Here is a 15,924-nt window from a genome sequence, read left to right as displayed (position 1 = left end):
ACAACGAGAAACAAACTCCGTCGTCATCAGAAATTTTCGAAGAACACTGATCATATTATATAACTATATGATAAACTTGAATTAAAGGTATATATTTTCATATTATGCATGTTATAATGCATGTTATACCGGCGGATGATAATTGCAAAAAGTAACGTTTTTATTTCATTTGTGTTTTGACGTAAACGCGCACGTAAAGCAAACAATTTGAATCTATTATCATATTTTTTCCAAATACTTGTCTTGGGTTGTGTGAGTAGAGAGTAGTTGTGTGTAAAAAAACGAATAAAAGCGATGGGGGTCTTCTTGAAATGTCTCGAAAGCGAAGTGTGAGTGTTATCGGTATATATATAGCCATATAACTTATGAAAAACGTTCAGATGAATTATAACTACGCACATCGGATAATTTCTGATTCGTCATCACATGAAAATGTAGCTAGCTATATTCCTGGTACACCTCAATTATCTATATATAGACACTGAATTCTACCGAAATTTATTCTTTGTAAATTGTGAAACTAACAATTCTTCAATTTAACACTTAATTACGATCGTTCGAAGATTAGATAAGAAGCGGTTCTATTGAATTTAAATTGGATATGCATTATATAAGTAAGTATAAATATGTTCAATTAAAAATTAAAATTAAAACCTGGGTGGGTGCCGGGTGGGCATTCAAACAATGCATGCATGCATTCCTCAGACTTTTTCGTATGATGTAATTGGCTTGAAACATTCTTTTGTGATTATATGTATAGGTTATTTTGAGGCAACGAGGGGATATGTGATATCCCGGCCGAGGTGCCTCAAAATAACGTACTTATTTGTCACATTTGCGAGGTAGCATTTATATAATATAATAATAGAAAGGAAATGCTTTATTCCATGTGGGAATTAGGAACTATGATTTATAGATGCAAAGAATTGTCTTCTAAAAACGAGTCATAAACGCTGGTCATCTTTATTCAAGAAAGTATAACTTATGGCACATAATCATCATTTAGCGGGTTAATAATTATTGCTTATCATGCAGTAGATGATTTAGGACAAAGGACGAATCACGCATGATTGAATTGTGAAATTGCAAGTACTGAATGCATAATGTCGAACATGAATTCTTAAATGTGCATTCGTCCTTTTCATCATGCTAGAACTTAATAAAGTTATATAACTGAAAGATGATGGCTGAGTCGGACGAAGACATTTATATAACACAAAATAAGTTTAGCGGCGTGGTTTTTCCAAGCAGTGATCTGGATGAAATTCTCGGTGATTTTACTGGAGAGTTTGTTTACGATAATCAAAGTGTAAAGCAACCTCAGGACAAGCGTGACGAACCGACAACTTTTAAAAGAGGAGTTGTCGCGCTAAATGACGCAGAAGTGTTGGCGAGAAATGCCGAACGCATACCAACAAACACCAAAAAGACAACATTATGGTGTTTAAATGTTTAGGATGAATGGCGGAAGGAACGAAATGCTATTACAGAGACTTCGAATTCTGATGTTGGTGAACAACATTAGAGGGAATATTAGAGGGGAATATTAGAGGGGAATATTAGAGGGAATATTAGAGGGGAATATTAGAGGGGAATATTAGAGGGGAATATTAGAGGGAATATTAGAGGGGAATATTAGAGGGGAATATTAGAGGGGAATATTAGAGGGGAATATTAGAGGGGAATATTAGAGGGGAATATTAGAGGGGAATATTAGAGGGGAATATTAGAGGGGAATATTAGAGGGGAATATTAGAGGGGAATATTAGAGGGGAATATTAGAGGGGAATATTAGAGGGAAATATTGAATATATTCTCCGACAAAAACAAAGAAAACCGAGCAATGTGAAAAATAAGTGGAAACTAATTTTGATTTTTTGTTTAGCAAATTGGTCTGATCCTTTTCCTTCATTAAAATACAAATCTTTTTTACAAACATAAATTACATATTTTTTATCCTCTCGTGTACGAGACTGAGCGTTTTACAATTGACCATATTAGTTTGAAATCTTTGTTGTTGTTTTTCAATTGTCAAATATATTTCGACCGCAAATACATTTAAAAAGCGATACAGGAATCATATTGAACATTTTAGACACAAATCGTACTCAATTGGCATCGTGCTTTGAATGCTTTCAGTATATATAATCTAACTAAATCTATTAATATAGCTAAATCTTTCTAACATTTTTGCAGGACCCCTGTGTCGAGATGCCAACAACTGTGAAAGCGTTGACGTTTCTCCCAATTCTAATTTTATGCCTGACAGAAATCGTTGCTTCCACAGAAAACCCATTACTTCCTCGGAAACTAGAAGTCCAAAATATCGCATTGGGAGCTTCATCAAATTCGAGCAACACTTCAAATGCCTGCCATTTTGAAATTCCCGAATCATCGCTGAAGCATGTCGTAAGATTGATGCGTGATAGCAAAACGAATGTGATTAAGCTGAATGTTTGGACTGAGCTAGCAGAGAATGATACCACGAATAAGAACCAGACTCTATTGACAGATTTTCAATGGGCAAACCAAGTCGGTCGTCCATTATACTCGCTAATGCTTCAACCAGATGCTCCTCAATCGTTGCTTTTATCAATATTAACAGTTACATTGTCTGCTGGTCTTAATAATATGGACATTCTGGTTTACGCTAAAAACGAAAGATGTATGCTGTCTGCCAAAAACAATACGTCAAGAAATCCAGTCTTTCATCTCCTTCTGCAACAGCTTTATCGTGTCGGTGACGCCAGCCTTGACTATCAGCTATGCCTATCTAATGAACTCAGATTGGAATGTTGTTCAATGGAACCACTGAAATTGAGGAGAGCTGGAACTAAGAAGGTTCAATTGTGCTCAGACTACTCGTCAATCGTTATTGATTCCCTTCCCGCGATTTTGCTTTTAATAACGGTTTTTGTTATTTCTTTCGCTTTTCCTTTGCTTATAGACTATACCAATCGGTTTAAAAAGGAAAAAGAACATTATATAATTTCGGATAGTCCTATGGCATTATCATTCATAATGCACACGGTATTCATCGAGGGACGTGGTCCAATAAAGTCCTTTGTAAGGAGATTATTGATCGTATCATTTGTAATAGCGATCCTTTTACCTGTGCGAAATCTTAATATGTCTTGGTTCACCATCTTTCTTTATGTCCTGATATGTCATGCATGGGCATTAATTTTTCTATTTTCCGAGGAGCACAACTTGAGAGAAGGTGATTCACTTGTACAGTTCCTTTGTTGTAAATATGAAAGCCTAATCGAACTTATTTCTCTGCCATTCAACCTAAAACATTGGTGGGACAAGCAACCAGAAATTTTCAAGTCCCTTTGTCAACAACAACAACAACATGCGACTTAACGTGAATCTGAAGCTAACCCCACAGGATCGGAACAGACTTCATTGTTATCTGGACAGGAAACCCCGACGACCCAACTTCCTGACAATTATGGGTCTATTCCATCAGTTTCTCAACCATCGGAAACAACGATGAGCAATCGTTTGCAAGATCAGTCGGACAGTTCATTAAAGTGTCGTTGGTTCGTATATACTTTCTTACTTTTGTCATTATATATTTAGGAATTGTTCTCCCGTTATCGTGTATATTTGTTTTTGTTGTAATATTTTGTGTATTCTATTTCTGGAATCCATTTAAAAAGTGTAGAGAGTGTGTAACTAGTAGCCGCAGCGCACCAGGAATGTTAGTCAAACTCCTTCTCTTGCCCTGGAAGTTAAATACTGTCACAATATTTTTTATCACTTATGGTTCCATCTATTTCTTGTACTTCTTTCTTCCTTTCGTTGCTGGTCTATTGCTTAACGGAGAAACGTATGGTCCTTATGTCGCTCCACTCACCACCATTTTATTGTACTCGTGGATTAATTGGAGAATATCAGTGGAAGAGAAATACTTATTACAATAAAATACAACAAAGACCGTTATTACTTCAACAGCATCAACAAAGACAAAAACAACAACAACAACAACAACAACAACAACAACAACAACAACAAAACCCCCAACAACAACAACAACAACAACAACAACAACAACAACAACAACAACAACATCAACATCAACAACAACAACAACAACAACAACAACAGCGACTGAATTTGTTTGTTATCAAATCTAACAATGATGGCGAGCCAATGATTCCAAAAGAGTTGTACAATAGGGTTAGGGAGAAATTTCTGCCTTACGATCAAATTTTATTTCATTATTTCATAGGAGTATTAATTGTTATAGCTTTTGCATACTATTTATACATTCTCATGTCATTCTCGCAAAAATCAGGAGTCTCGAGTAGTGTTTAAGTAATCGGGTCAATCGTTGCCACCACCTTACCAATTATTTTCAACCTTGTTTGGAAACAGTACAGCGACGAACAAAAGTCAGCCGATATATTCTCCATGAAGTCGAAAATTAAGCGCATTTTGATGATACGTCGATGTTCGGATGATCCTGAAAAATTTGAAATAATGTTTAAAACCGAAAATCAGCCCGCACAGCAGGATGGGACTGAGAGAGAAAGTTCGCCCAATCACTCAGTCTGATTGCATGGATTCCCAGGGTATTAGCCATAGTCTACTTTAATTTAAGAGTCCAGTCATGGTTAATCCTAATCTTTGTTTGTGTATTCTACTTATTTCGCCATAAAATCGGCCACTTCACGAAATAACAATGCCTCATATAAGTATGTTTTACCCCACTCTAGCTGGCACTTAAACGCAATTTGCTGAATCAGTAGAGCATGCGGTTTTAAATTTTTGAGTGATTTTAATCAGTTCGCATGTAGATAACATTGAAACATAAATATGTAACATTGAAACATAATTAATATAATATAAACATAATTTAATAACTCTAAAATAATACAGTGAACAAGGATTGAAGTTTGCTGAAGTAAATTGCATGTTTTGATTCTTATATTGTTAATTAAGTATGTATATATATATATATATTATATATATATATATATATATATATATATATATATATATATATATATATATATATATATATATATATTGAATTTCATATAACGTAATATTGGGTATTTAAGAACATGTATTTCTTAAAATATTGCTGACTTTGGTGTGACTCAATAATAAAATAATGCGAAATTTAAGATTGTCCGAATAGTAAATTAGTCTTTAGATTTTTGTCTAATTCCAGATGCAATGCCATTATTAGCGCAAAAATTTTAAAATCTCGGAAACTCCACAAATTATGGGCTTCCACTTCTTTTCTTCTCGACAAAGATGCGCAGGGGGATACCTTGAAACTAAAGCCAGAAATTACAAATTTTCATTGTAATGGTTCTTTTTTTGATGGTTTACAAATAATGGTTGGTGAAGAATATATTTCTTCGTCCCCCCTGTGCTTTATCGAGCTGTCGAAGATGCTAGGCTTAACTGGATCTTACCTGGCGTGACAATGTTGAACACCAACATTCACTCAAGCTTAATTCATCACCCCGCTGTCAACGTAAGACTTTGTAACTGGGTTTAAAAACGCTTTGAACAATTAAATAATTCATATCACTCGTTAACTGTAACCTGTGCTGTTTAAAATCCGCTTCATATGAAATAAAGGTTTCCCAATGGACGACTTGCGCTTTAGGCTAATTTTTTACATCGACGATAAAAAGGACTTTTTTTTGAAAGAGCTTACTAAAATTAGTAAAACTGCCAAGTTTGGCTGGGAGTTGTTATAAATTACGGAAAATATAGCCATGCGAAGTTGACGAATTTAATAATTTGTATACTTTTGTATTACGGCCAAAAGTGTGTAACTAATTTAGTTACACATTTTCGCACGTAATACAAAAGTATACAAAATATGCCAACTTCGTATGGCTATATTTTCCGTATTTTACAAAATTACGCAGCCAAACTTTGCATTTGCACTAATTTAAGTAAGATCTCTCTAGTTGTGGTGATTTATTTCCTTCTAGTTACTTCCATCAAAATTTAGTCTAAAGCGCAAGTCGTCCATTAAGGTCTATTACTGTCTGTTGTTATATGCAGGGCGCTTATATATAGGGCGGTGCAACGCGCTCATTGCGCGCCGATCGATGTGTGATGCGGAAGTATGGTAACGAGTCTGTTGTTTTTGCATAATAAAATATGGCGGATAGACTTGAGGAGGCAGAGGAGCAGTATTTCGATAGGAATGATGAGCATTTCTCGTTCTCTCATGATACGGGGGATTCATCTTCTACAAGTAATGCACACCAGGACAATGACACTGTCCGGGGCCATGCTGGGTGGGCAGTAAAGAGAGCTAGAGATGTTATCTTTAAGGGGCAAGATAAAGTGCCAGCGAAGGAAACTGTTAACGACGATTCGCCAGTGATTTTCAGCAGCAAAACAGCCGCACTAGCAGTTTTCTCACTATTGGGGGAAGATACGAAACAGGCTAATGGCAACTACAATTTTATTATTTATGAGCACGTCAATCCTTTTTTTATTTATCTGCACAAATTGACTGAACTTCTATTAAGTCCGGATAATATTCTCAGGGAAAAGGAAAACATACTGAAATTTTGTCTTGATGAAATGTCAACAAATAAGGAATTGAGAGGTAGATGGAATGAAATAACACCGAATTCAGACATGGTAGCATCTGTTGTGGTTTTGCAAAGAATTGTCACTTTCTTCCTTAAGTCGAAGCAGCAAATAATTCGTGAAAAAGAAGGCCTTAAGCCGAAGAAAAATAGCATCGCTCACCGACAGCAATTAAGTCGAAATAAAAAATGCTCTGCTGTATCCCACACTCGGACAACAGTGGATCAATCCCACACTCAGACAACAGTGGATCAATCCCACACTCAGACAACAGTGGATCAATCCCACACTCAGACAACAGTGGATCAATCACATATACAAACCTTGAGAAACAATTTAAACAGTTCTTCATTACATGTGTTTTTACTTCATTTGCAAACTCTGCCTTTTTCAGAACAGGAAAATATTTTGACAAAATTCAAAGGGAAGGAACTTGGTAAAATATTGAAGTCATTGGGACAGCCAGCATTTTTTGGGAAAAAAAAAGAGAAACAAATACAGACCCTCTTGGATACAATAAAGAGAGGACAGATATGCATAAATTTTCCCAAAGAGGTAAGTCTTATTATAAAAGTGAAAACCAGGGCGCTTATAAATATGTATATATATACATGTCTAAGCGCCCTGGTGAAAACCATACCACATTGCTAATAGAAAATAAATAGAAAATTTATTAAAAAAGATATATATATATATATATATATATATATATATATATATATATATATATATATATATAAGATATATATATATAAGCACCTATTTGTTTATACCAAATTATTCATATTTTTGTGAGCCATGACTGGCTCTTGTGAAAGTTTTGCCCCCCGGCCCTGAAAAGACTAATCTGGCACTGCCTCTAGGTAAGGTCTTCATTTACCTATGAGAGTGGTCACAATTAATGCTGTGAAAGGGTCCTAAAGATATTTTGAGTCTATTAAGAAAATACTAGAAAATATTCTGATGCACTTAAGGGGGCCCACAAAAGTTAACTTGCATATTGACTTTATAAAAATTGTATCCTTGTTTCTATTCTAAGAACTCTAGTATGTTGACACTGTGGGATCTACATTGCAAGGGGGGGTGTAAAATTTTATCATTGGATCAAGGGGGGCACAAAACCTAAATGTCTAGAAATGAGGGGCCATGAAAAGGAATGGAAGCCCGAGTAAATATCTTCCACCCCCCTCCCGGCATTAATTGTGACCACTCCCTAACTTAATATTATAGTTTTATATAGTTGGCAAAATAACTCTCAAAGATAAACTGGCCACAGTTGCGAGGTAAAGATACTTTCCATATTACCTCTCCTTGGAAGACTTGTGATGCTACTCTCCTGCTCACTACTAAGTTCTATTTCATCATTATCCAAAACATTTGTTTGTGTCTTCCTTAGCAATTTGGTGGCAGAATATGTGATAGCACTGTTTACGTTATATCCATAAGCAATTGCAGTCATGTTGGTTGTACCGCCACATGATTGCCTTTGCACCGAGAAGAAAGACTCAACTAGATCTTGACTTAGTCGCTTTGGAATCACATAATGGCTTCCTTGGAGGGATTGGATTTCAGGACTTCCAATGAATTTAACAAGTTCCTTAAAGCCGTTAATTGAAACCTGCAAAGTCAAAGAAAACAGTTGGTCAAATAATATTCATTCCCAAGTTCATACATTCACTTTTTAAGTTCAAAAGGGTTTTGATATGAATTTTAAATTTTATTAGATATGTATGTGAAGAGTTAACTAAAAATACTGGGTTGATTATAGTTAATTATGGCTTTCAAATCAACTATCAAATCCGATTATTTTGCATAGATCAAAAAGTAGTCATTATGCAAAAGGTCTATTGAATGGTTGATTTTGTTCATTTTCATATATAAATAACCAATTAAATCACCGGCAAGTCAAACATTGTTTGCCAAGAAATAAAATGTGATGATATCTCAGCTTTAGTTTTAAATTTAGAAGCAAGTTCATCCTTCCAATTATTGAAAAACTGTATAACATTTTCCAAATCTAAAATTCTAGAATCGGTTATTGATGAAAGTGGTTTGTCATCATTGAAGACATTCCATAATTTCTCACAGTTTAAAATGAATTTCTGGGTTGACGTCGTTTCATCTGACTCAAATGTCTCCATATCTTTCTGCACTTTTGAGTTCAGGGCTTGGACAGCAAGCTTCACCCGCATCTTACTTAAGCTATCGAGGTGAACATGGGAACTTCTTAGGTCTGTTGAAAACAAATGCCTCTGTTTGTCTCTCAGATAAACAGAATAGATGTGATCCCACAAAATGTTTTTAGAATCTAACAATAAGCATCGAGTATATCTTGGGGAATTTTCTTTGAAGCCACTCTTGTAAATGTTGTTGCGGAGTTTCTTAATCAAATGGGGTGGATCAGACATGAAGAACATAGGGAGTTTGGAGTATGGGTTTATCGTTTGGCTTGTCGTTTCACTGCAACCATTCATTGTCATAAATTTTCTGTTCTCAGCAGCACCATCACAACATGTCAGAATGACTTTAAAATCATAGCCATGTAGCAAACCAACTCCTTTCCAAAATAATCTGTTTAGGTTTTGAGCAGATATTCCTCTTGTTAGAAAATAGGAACATGGAAATTGAAAACCAGCAAACAAGCTCTTATAGAAAAATTGTAGCACATGTGTTGCAAGGCTGTCTCTTAGATTGGGTGACTTATCATCAATGTCCAAATCAGTAAAACCGATTAATTCCCATGATGATGGGTCGAAGAGTAAGCCTTCTTTAATTTTGACTTCATCAAATAAAAGACAACCAAATTTTCCAGCTTCTGGAATTTTCTTATCTACAAAGCTGTTTCTCATGGCTTCTAACACAGATGTCTGCCAACCAGATTTTGATGAACAGAAGTTTTTGTAATCGGAAAGAGTTCTTCCACTAGGAAGTTTTAGGAAACCAGATTCTCGAAGCTCAGTGTACATGCTATGGGATTTACAATACATTCGTAGGCACCATTTCAATATCAAAGGATGCCACCTCATTTGTTTGGAAGGCATATTCAAAGCCTTTGCCTGATCGTTCAAAAGGGTAATGAAAAATGTATCTGACTCACTCCCTGTATGTTCAACAACATGGCTGTGGAGAAGCTTCTTTTTCCCAAAACGTTTGTCGCAGCCTAACCACTCACAAGTATATTGCCTGTTGATTGGTGCAACATCATCGACAGTTTTAATATGAACAGTTTTCAAATGTACAAGAAGCAACTCTGGTGTTTCAAATTCAGTTTCCAAATCACAACCAACCCAATAACAAGTGTTGTTATCATGCTTTTTAACCACTTTATCCAATCCTTTATACAATTCTTGAAATAACTTCCTAAAATCTGAATCTGTATTACTTCCAACAGTACTCATTTCCTTTTGGTATTCTTCTAGCCTTTTTATTTTGGTCTGCATCACATGAAGTTTTCCTGCCATTTCTCTAGTACGATTGAGTAGCTTATCTTTCGACATATAATCATATCGAGTATGCTTAGAATTCTGACCTATGACTATGTTCTTGCTTCTATATTTAAGTGTCCTCATGTAATGACCTGACTGTTGGCAAGATTTGCAACTTTCACCATCCTTAATAAATATGTCACAATTGGTGGATCTTAAACATCTTTTGCAACAATTTCCTGACAAAGATTCTACAAATGCTGCAGGCTCTCCACTAGCTCTCCTATAAACTGGTGTACTGTCATTCTCAGGTAACAAATCTTGGTAATTTTCAACAGAAGCACCAGGGCATAATCGCAATTTCTCGAGAGATTTCATGAGTGAGTAAAGCTGATGCTTGTCATAAACTGATGATGGAAGGAAATTGTCATCAAAATTCAAAACTTTGGGCTGTCCCATAAAAACAAAGAAATAACTCCCATCTGATGACACGGTTACTTGATACTGTGCATTCACAGGACTTCTACCCATATAATAGAGATTGACTTTTGATTCTTTGACATCAGGAATGACTTTCCACTTCGGAAACCTATTCATGCAATCAGCACTGCCCTTGTTTATCTTCCATGCAAGACTTTGTGAGAGCTTTCCTTCCTCCACACTGGATAGGCATGCCATTTCTAGATCTCTGCACAAGTCATCATAATAACTATTGTGGCTTGCATCAGAATTTAGGAGTAGGTTCAAAAGGAGTGATTGGTGTGTAGTAACAATCCTTTCAATATAAGTTGAATAGAAAACCCATCTCAGATATCCATTATACTTTCCAAGTCCCTTTCTAAGATTGTTAATGGATCGATAGAAATAGTTTTGTAAGCTGACACAATCAAAACGAATGCCATATACATTATAAACTGCTTTTGTAATGCCAATAAACTTTTCGGGAGTGTATCCCTTTGCAGAATTAATGCTGCCAGATGGTGAGGAAATTCTCAACAAACAGTATAGAAGAAGTTCTTCAGGTTGTAAAGTAATTTTACCAGAGTATTGTACTTGCGCTGTTTTAGTGTTTGTAAAACAATTTGTATAATCAGCAACGGGTTGCTCCCTGTCGTTTCCCTGAGGTGTCGCTTCCCCTGCAGTAGTTTCCAATGATTCAGACACCCTTGCTGGTTTGTACTGAGACACATACGTGTCATCAACTTCTCTTTTGCCGCAAGAATTAGACATTTTGTTTACAAAACTGTTGTTTACATGCTCGAAAATCAATGGTGAGAAAAAAGATGAACTTGCTTACGACAGGAAAATGACGCGAAACTGAGAGATCATCTTTGCTCACGTTATTGTATGTTACCATGTTTACGCTTTAACCTTCGATAGAATACAGTTTGCACATCGAATCTGTGGCCGGATAATTCTTTCGTACATAGATAAGGAAACCATCTACTCAATTTGTTATTTTTTTGGTGCGTATAGACAAACGATCATCTCGCCTTCCTGACAAAAAACTTACAAGGCCTGGGCAATTTTTTATCAACGAAAGCGCTGGGCATATTTACAAGCAATTTGTATTTTATTAACTTGGCTAGAAGGGTAAAATTACTCAAGCCTCTAGTTCATTATGATATTTTCTTTAGAAAAAGTTATAAATTCTTTTAAAGGACTATTGTTGACCAGAACACAACAAAATGAAAACAATTGTTACGTTTTGTTGTTGTCAAGCAGCGAAGAAATGCACTAAAACTAACTCACGATTAAAGTACAAGTTCTAGTTATTTTATCTGAAATCCATCCACTTCAATTCTAATGAAAAGTATAATATGTCATTCTATTATTATTATATTCAACATACCTGAAATATTTCGTCGTGGACAAGCAGTTACATGCAATATGTTCAAATTGAAATCTTCCCCCGATTCAAGCCATTACACGATCCCGTTGTTATCCAAAAATTTAATATTTGAAAAGGCGGTTTTTAAATAATTGAAGTTACCAGAATTTCAATGAAATAGAATTACTTAACAACCCGTTAAAAGTTCTTCCAAAATGCCATATTTAAGAAAAAAAATTGAAAATATATAGCATTTGTAAAAAACACACTCCATTCACATTTCGCTCGACAATCACGCTCGTGCCAGGCCATTTCCGCATCACACATCGATCGGCGCGCAATGAGCGCGTTGCACCGCCCTATATATAAGCGCCCTGGTTATATGTATTATAAAGATATATACTGAGATCATATGGTTATTATTTTCATTTCGTTTTTGACAATAACTATTAATTGTCAGTTTTAATTCGTATATACTCTTCTTTGCTACACGTGTCATTTCTTGGAATCACTTTCCAAATACCGGAAATTGGAGGCCATCAAATTTTATAATATATGTGACCCTCCACAAGAAATCATACATTAACGCTTTTCCGTTAAATGGGCAAAAAAAACGGATTCAAAACGGTTAGTAAACGGATGCCGTAAAGCGTTTTCACGCTTCGTTAAAACGTTAAAACGGTTCGATGAAAAAATTTAACGCTTTCAAGAAAGCGTTTTTACGCTTTGGAGAAAGCGTTTGCACGGATACGAATAACCGTTTAAACGCACAGAAAAATGAACCGTTTTTTGGATGGGCCGATTCATCCCTATAAACGGTTTGACGAATTTATATACCCAATTTCACGGACGAAACCGGACGATTTGGGGAATCCTTCGATCCTAGACCATGATTCGGTTTTTAAATCAAACAACGGTAAAATATGCGGTCAACTGTCTTTTGCATGTGCATGTTTGATATACCGGAGAACATGATTAACAGGTAAAGGCAAGTAGCGGATGTAACATTATACGTTGTTTATGCATGTTCATGCAGCTATGAGGGAGCCAGAGCTTCGATCGCTACCGCACCCTGCTCTTTATTGCTACGTATCCCAGTACAGCATGGATAATATTAAAATCATAAAATGGAGTAAAATTGTAAAAACAATAGCCAAATATACCTAAAGGACATGGCCACAATCATGCCACTGCACTGACTGCAGACATATATTATGATACATGCCGTCAAAGTTCCAACAGCTTTAGGGCTAATTACGCTCCGTTGACAGCTGGACATAAATACTCGATCAATGTCATATGGACTAAGGTCGTAGAAGCAAGCAGACCATACAGTTGTGATTTGCCACTCGTGCGAAGCAATTTACTTTGTTGTTTATGTGTGACCTTCATATTTGCCGCTCAAACTGTAGGATTGGAACTTTGTTTTTCTTCAGTAGTGACAACTGTGCTTATCACAGGAAACTTATGCTTATCCTTTTTAACTTATACTGTCGCCAGGACTTAATTAGTTGCACAAGTGCATGGATAGGTAACGCATGCTCCGGACGAGATTTAATTAGTATAGTTGAGGCATCCGACTAAGCACCAAGAAAAGAAGAGACGGTTATAGCAACAACAGCCAAGCTTAGAAGCAATTGGGAAACCATCTGTAAGTTACCTCAATTCAATTAACCGTATTTAGCGTGTTTGGCACAGTTTTAGTTTAGTTTAGGATTATATTAATTTAGGCTATATTTCTCTATCTAGTCGAACCACGTTTCATGTTTACGTCATACCTTTATGTTCATGTTCGTCTGACCTTCTGCACGATACTACACCTTTTATTGTTACAATTATATACTTGAAAATATCGTCTGGAGTTTGCGATCGTATATTTCGTTGCATTGTTCCGTCAGAATCGGTTGGTGTTATTATCAACATCGTTGCCCGCGGCAAAACTGGTATCCATTTTTTACGTGCGTTTGAACTGTTTTCCGTGCAATTGCGACACCTAGCTCAACCGTGCTCACCCGTAAGCTTTGTACCTGACTATTTTCGCAAAATCGACGGTGATAGAGCTTACACAAACACTTCAAGCGTTCTGCGTTCGTTGAAACGATTTTGGAGATCGTTCATCGTTCGAAATTGCCCGTTCGAACGCCTCGAGAAAAAAGTTCGAAAATGGTTCCAAAAGCGTTCAACCGTTTTGATTTACTGTTCGTTGGAACGTTTGCCGGAATTTTTCTCAATCGCATTGAATTTGGTAGAGCATTAGATTAAACATTTGCAATGTTACAACTTTATAGAAGAAGCGACAAATGTGTAACACATAGCTAATACTCCTAGAAACGTTTTCAATTCGTTAACATGCAGAAGGCTTAAGCCTTAAGTAAAGGGGTTATATCATTTTAGCTGAATCGAATGCTATCTCGACAATTTCGTGCGCTTCAAGATTTCTCTTAGCGTTCAGTGCATGCAATTATGTCATTAAGGTCAAATTTCAAGTCATAAACTGAAAGCTTTCCTTCAAAAATTTATTGTTTTTTGAATGCCGCGGTAATGCAATGGTTAGAATCTATGCTTTAATGCTTTTGTTGTTTCCATAAAGCTTTGCCTTTGGTTCAACGCGCGCACAAACATGCAAGGTCGCTAGCCATATATACATTAAAACAGCATTACGTAGAATTGCATTGCCATTTTTGTTGTGTGGTTGTTGGAAGTCGTTTAAATAGTCATTGGGATAGATACGAAACAACGTGATAGTATGAGCAAAACCGGATAACTGTATACTCTATAGTATGCAATGATTAAAACCCTTATATAGTTGTGTAAGCAATGAAATAAATCTACATAGATCTTTTGAAGCGCTTGATCGTGGACGCCGACGTTCACCGGCCGAGGGCGATCAGAATAAAGCACTTCGCAACTTTCGGCAAAGTCAGATGCACCAAGCACTGAAGCATATTTATAATCAGGCATCTTATATTTGGTTATAATTTGATTTCCCTCGACTAGCTCCTCGAATCGGAAACGTGGAAAGCGGAAAAGCTCAAATGTACAAATGATAGAGATGCTATGAAAGTAATGAAAAAAATAGAACCACAAGGAAGTCGCCCAATGAACATCATAATATTGCTCACTGAAATTTAACGCAGCTAAACTTTGATAGGCACAAAACACAAGCCATAGTATTTGTTCAAAATAATCAGGACCAGGTGACAAATATAACAAACCAGAAATTATAATTGATATTATACCATTTAATTATATATATAAGCTTTCTGGATATTAAACTATAGCATAAGCAATGAAAGACACGGTCTACAAATTGCGTGTTTTACGAGGTAAAGTTTTAGCGCTATGTTTTTACAAAGTTTGTGCAGTCCTTGCGCACACTGGCACAAGCCCAATTGGTAAAATTGGCAGCTGACATGCTGCAGTGTAAGTCTAATACAATATTGGCGATAAGTTATATCTAAAAGAAACTCAATTCGTTCTATTATCATAGGTCTTATAAACATTTAAGTTTGATCTCACAGAAAATGAACATTAGAATTCATATTTAACAGCTGCTTGGACAATAGGAAAATATTCACTAATTTTGATTTGGGCTCTCTTTATAAGGAAATTGCATTCCGGATATTAAATTGTAATCATGCATTTGGCATGTATGGTCATTGCACATTTGCACTTTGAAGGCTGTTGCCAGCTATAGAGCGGCGAAGTGAACAAATATGAAATGGCGCCGATCAAGTTCATAAGCACGCGGGTAAAGATCTTTACCAATAATTTCGCGAAGCCCTATCCCAAATATTTGCTGGATATTCATATCTCTGGAAACGTCGAGGTGTTTTAACACGTGCATATAACTGAGGTATGAACACATATTGATTAATTTCTAGACTGTAGTGTTTGATATAAGGCATGTTTGATTAAAAATAGTTTATGCATGAGTCGCGCTTGGAAATAATTCCCGTCAAGCATTGAAATCAGGCCTATCGATGAAATCATGAATCATCAGATTTCGTATTACTGTTGGCTCGATCAAAACTTTATTTTTTTTTGCCTTGTATGCATATATATTTATTTGTTAAGTGTGTGCATATA

The 15,924-nt window shown here is 35.9% G+C and overlaps 1 protein-coding gene across 3 annotated transcripts; it reads left to right on the top strand.

Moving 5' to 3' along the window:
• The first annotated feature begins 6,070 nt into the window (after positions 1-6,070).
• On the top strand, positions 6,071-8,389 carry LOC114536745. 3 transcript variants are annotated; one of them, XM_028558097.1, is made up of 3 exons: positions 6,071-7,134; positions 7,820-7,862; positions 7,976-8,389. In XM_028558097.1, the coding sequence occupies exons 1-2, from the start codon at positions 6,139-6,141 to the stop codon at positions 7,829-7,831; spliced, it is 1,008 nt and encodes a 335-aa protein (XP_028413898.1). In that variant the 5' UTR covers positions 6,071-6,138; the 3' UTR covers positions 7,832-7,862; positions 7,976-8,389. The 3 variants fall into 3 exon arrangements, with proteins under 3 accessions (XP_028413898.1, XP_028413896.1, XP_028413897.1); XM_028558095.1 differs by lacking the exon at positions 7,820-7,862; XM_028558096.1 differs by having other exon boundaries at positions 7,820-8,389.
• Positions 8,390-15,924: the final 7,535 nt, after the last annotated feature.

The sequence above is a fragment of the Dendronephthya gigantea genome, unplaced genomic scaffold, assembly GCF_004324835.1.
Source record: "Dendronephthya gigantea isolate DGI-Jeju-01 unplaced genomic scaffold, DenGig_1.0 000144F, whole genome shotgun sequence".
NCBI classification, from domain to species: domain Eukaryota; kingdom Metazoa; phylum Cnidaria; class Anthozoa; order Malacalcyonacea; family Nephtheidae; genus Dendronephthya; species Dendronephthya gigantea.
Note: the sequence above shows the minus strand (reverse complement) of the source record. Positions and strands in the feature narration are given on the sequence as shown.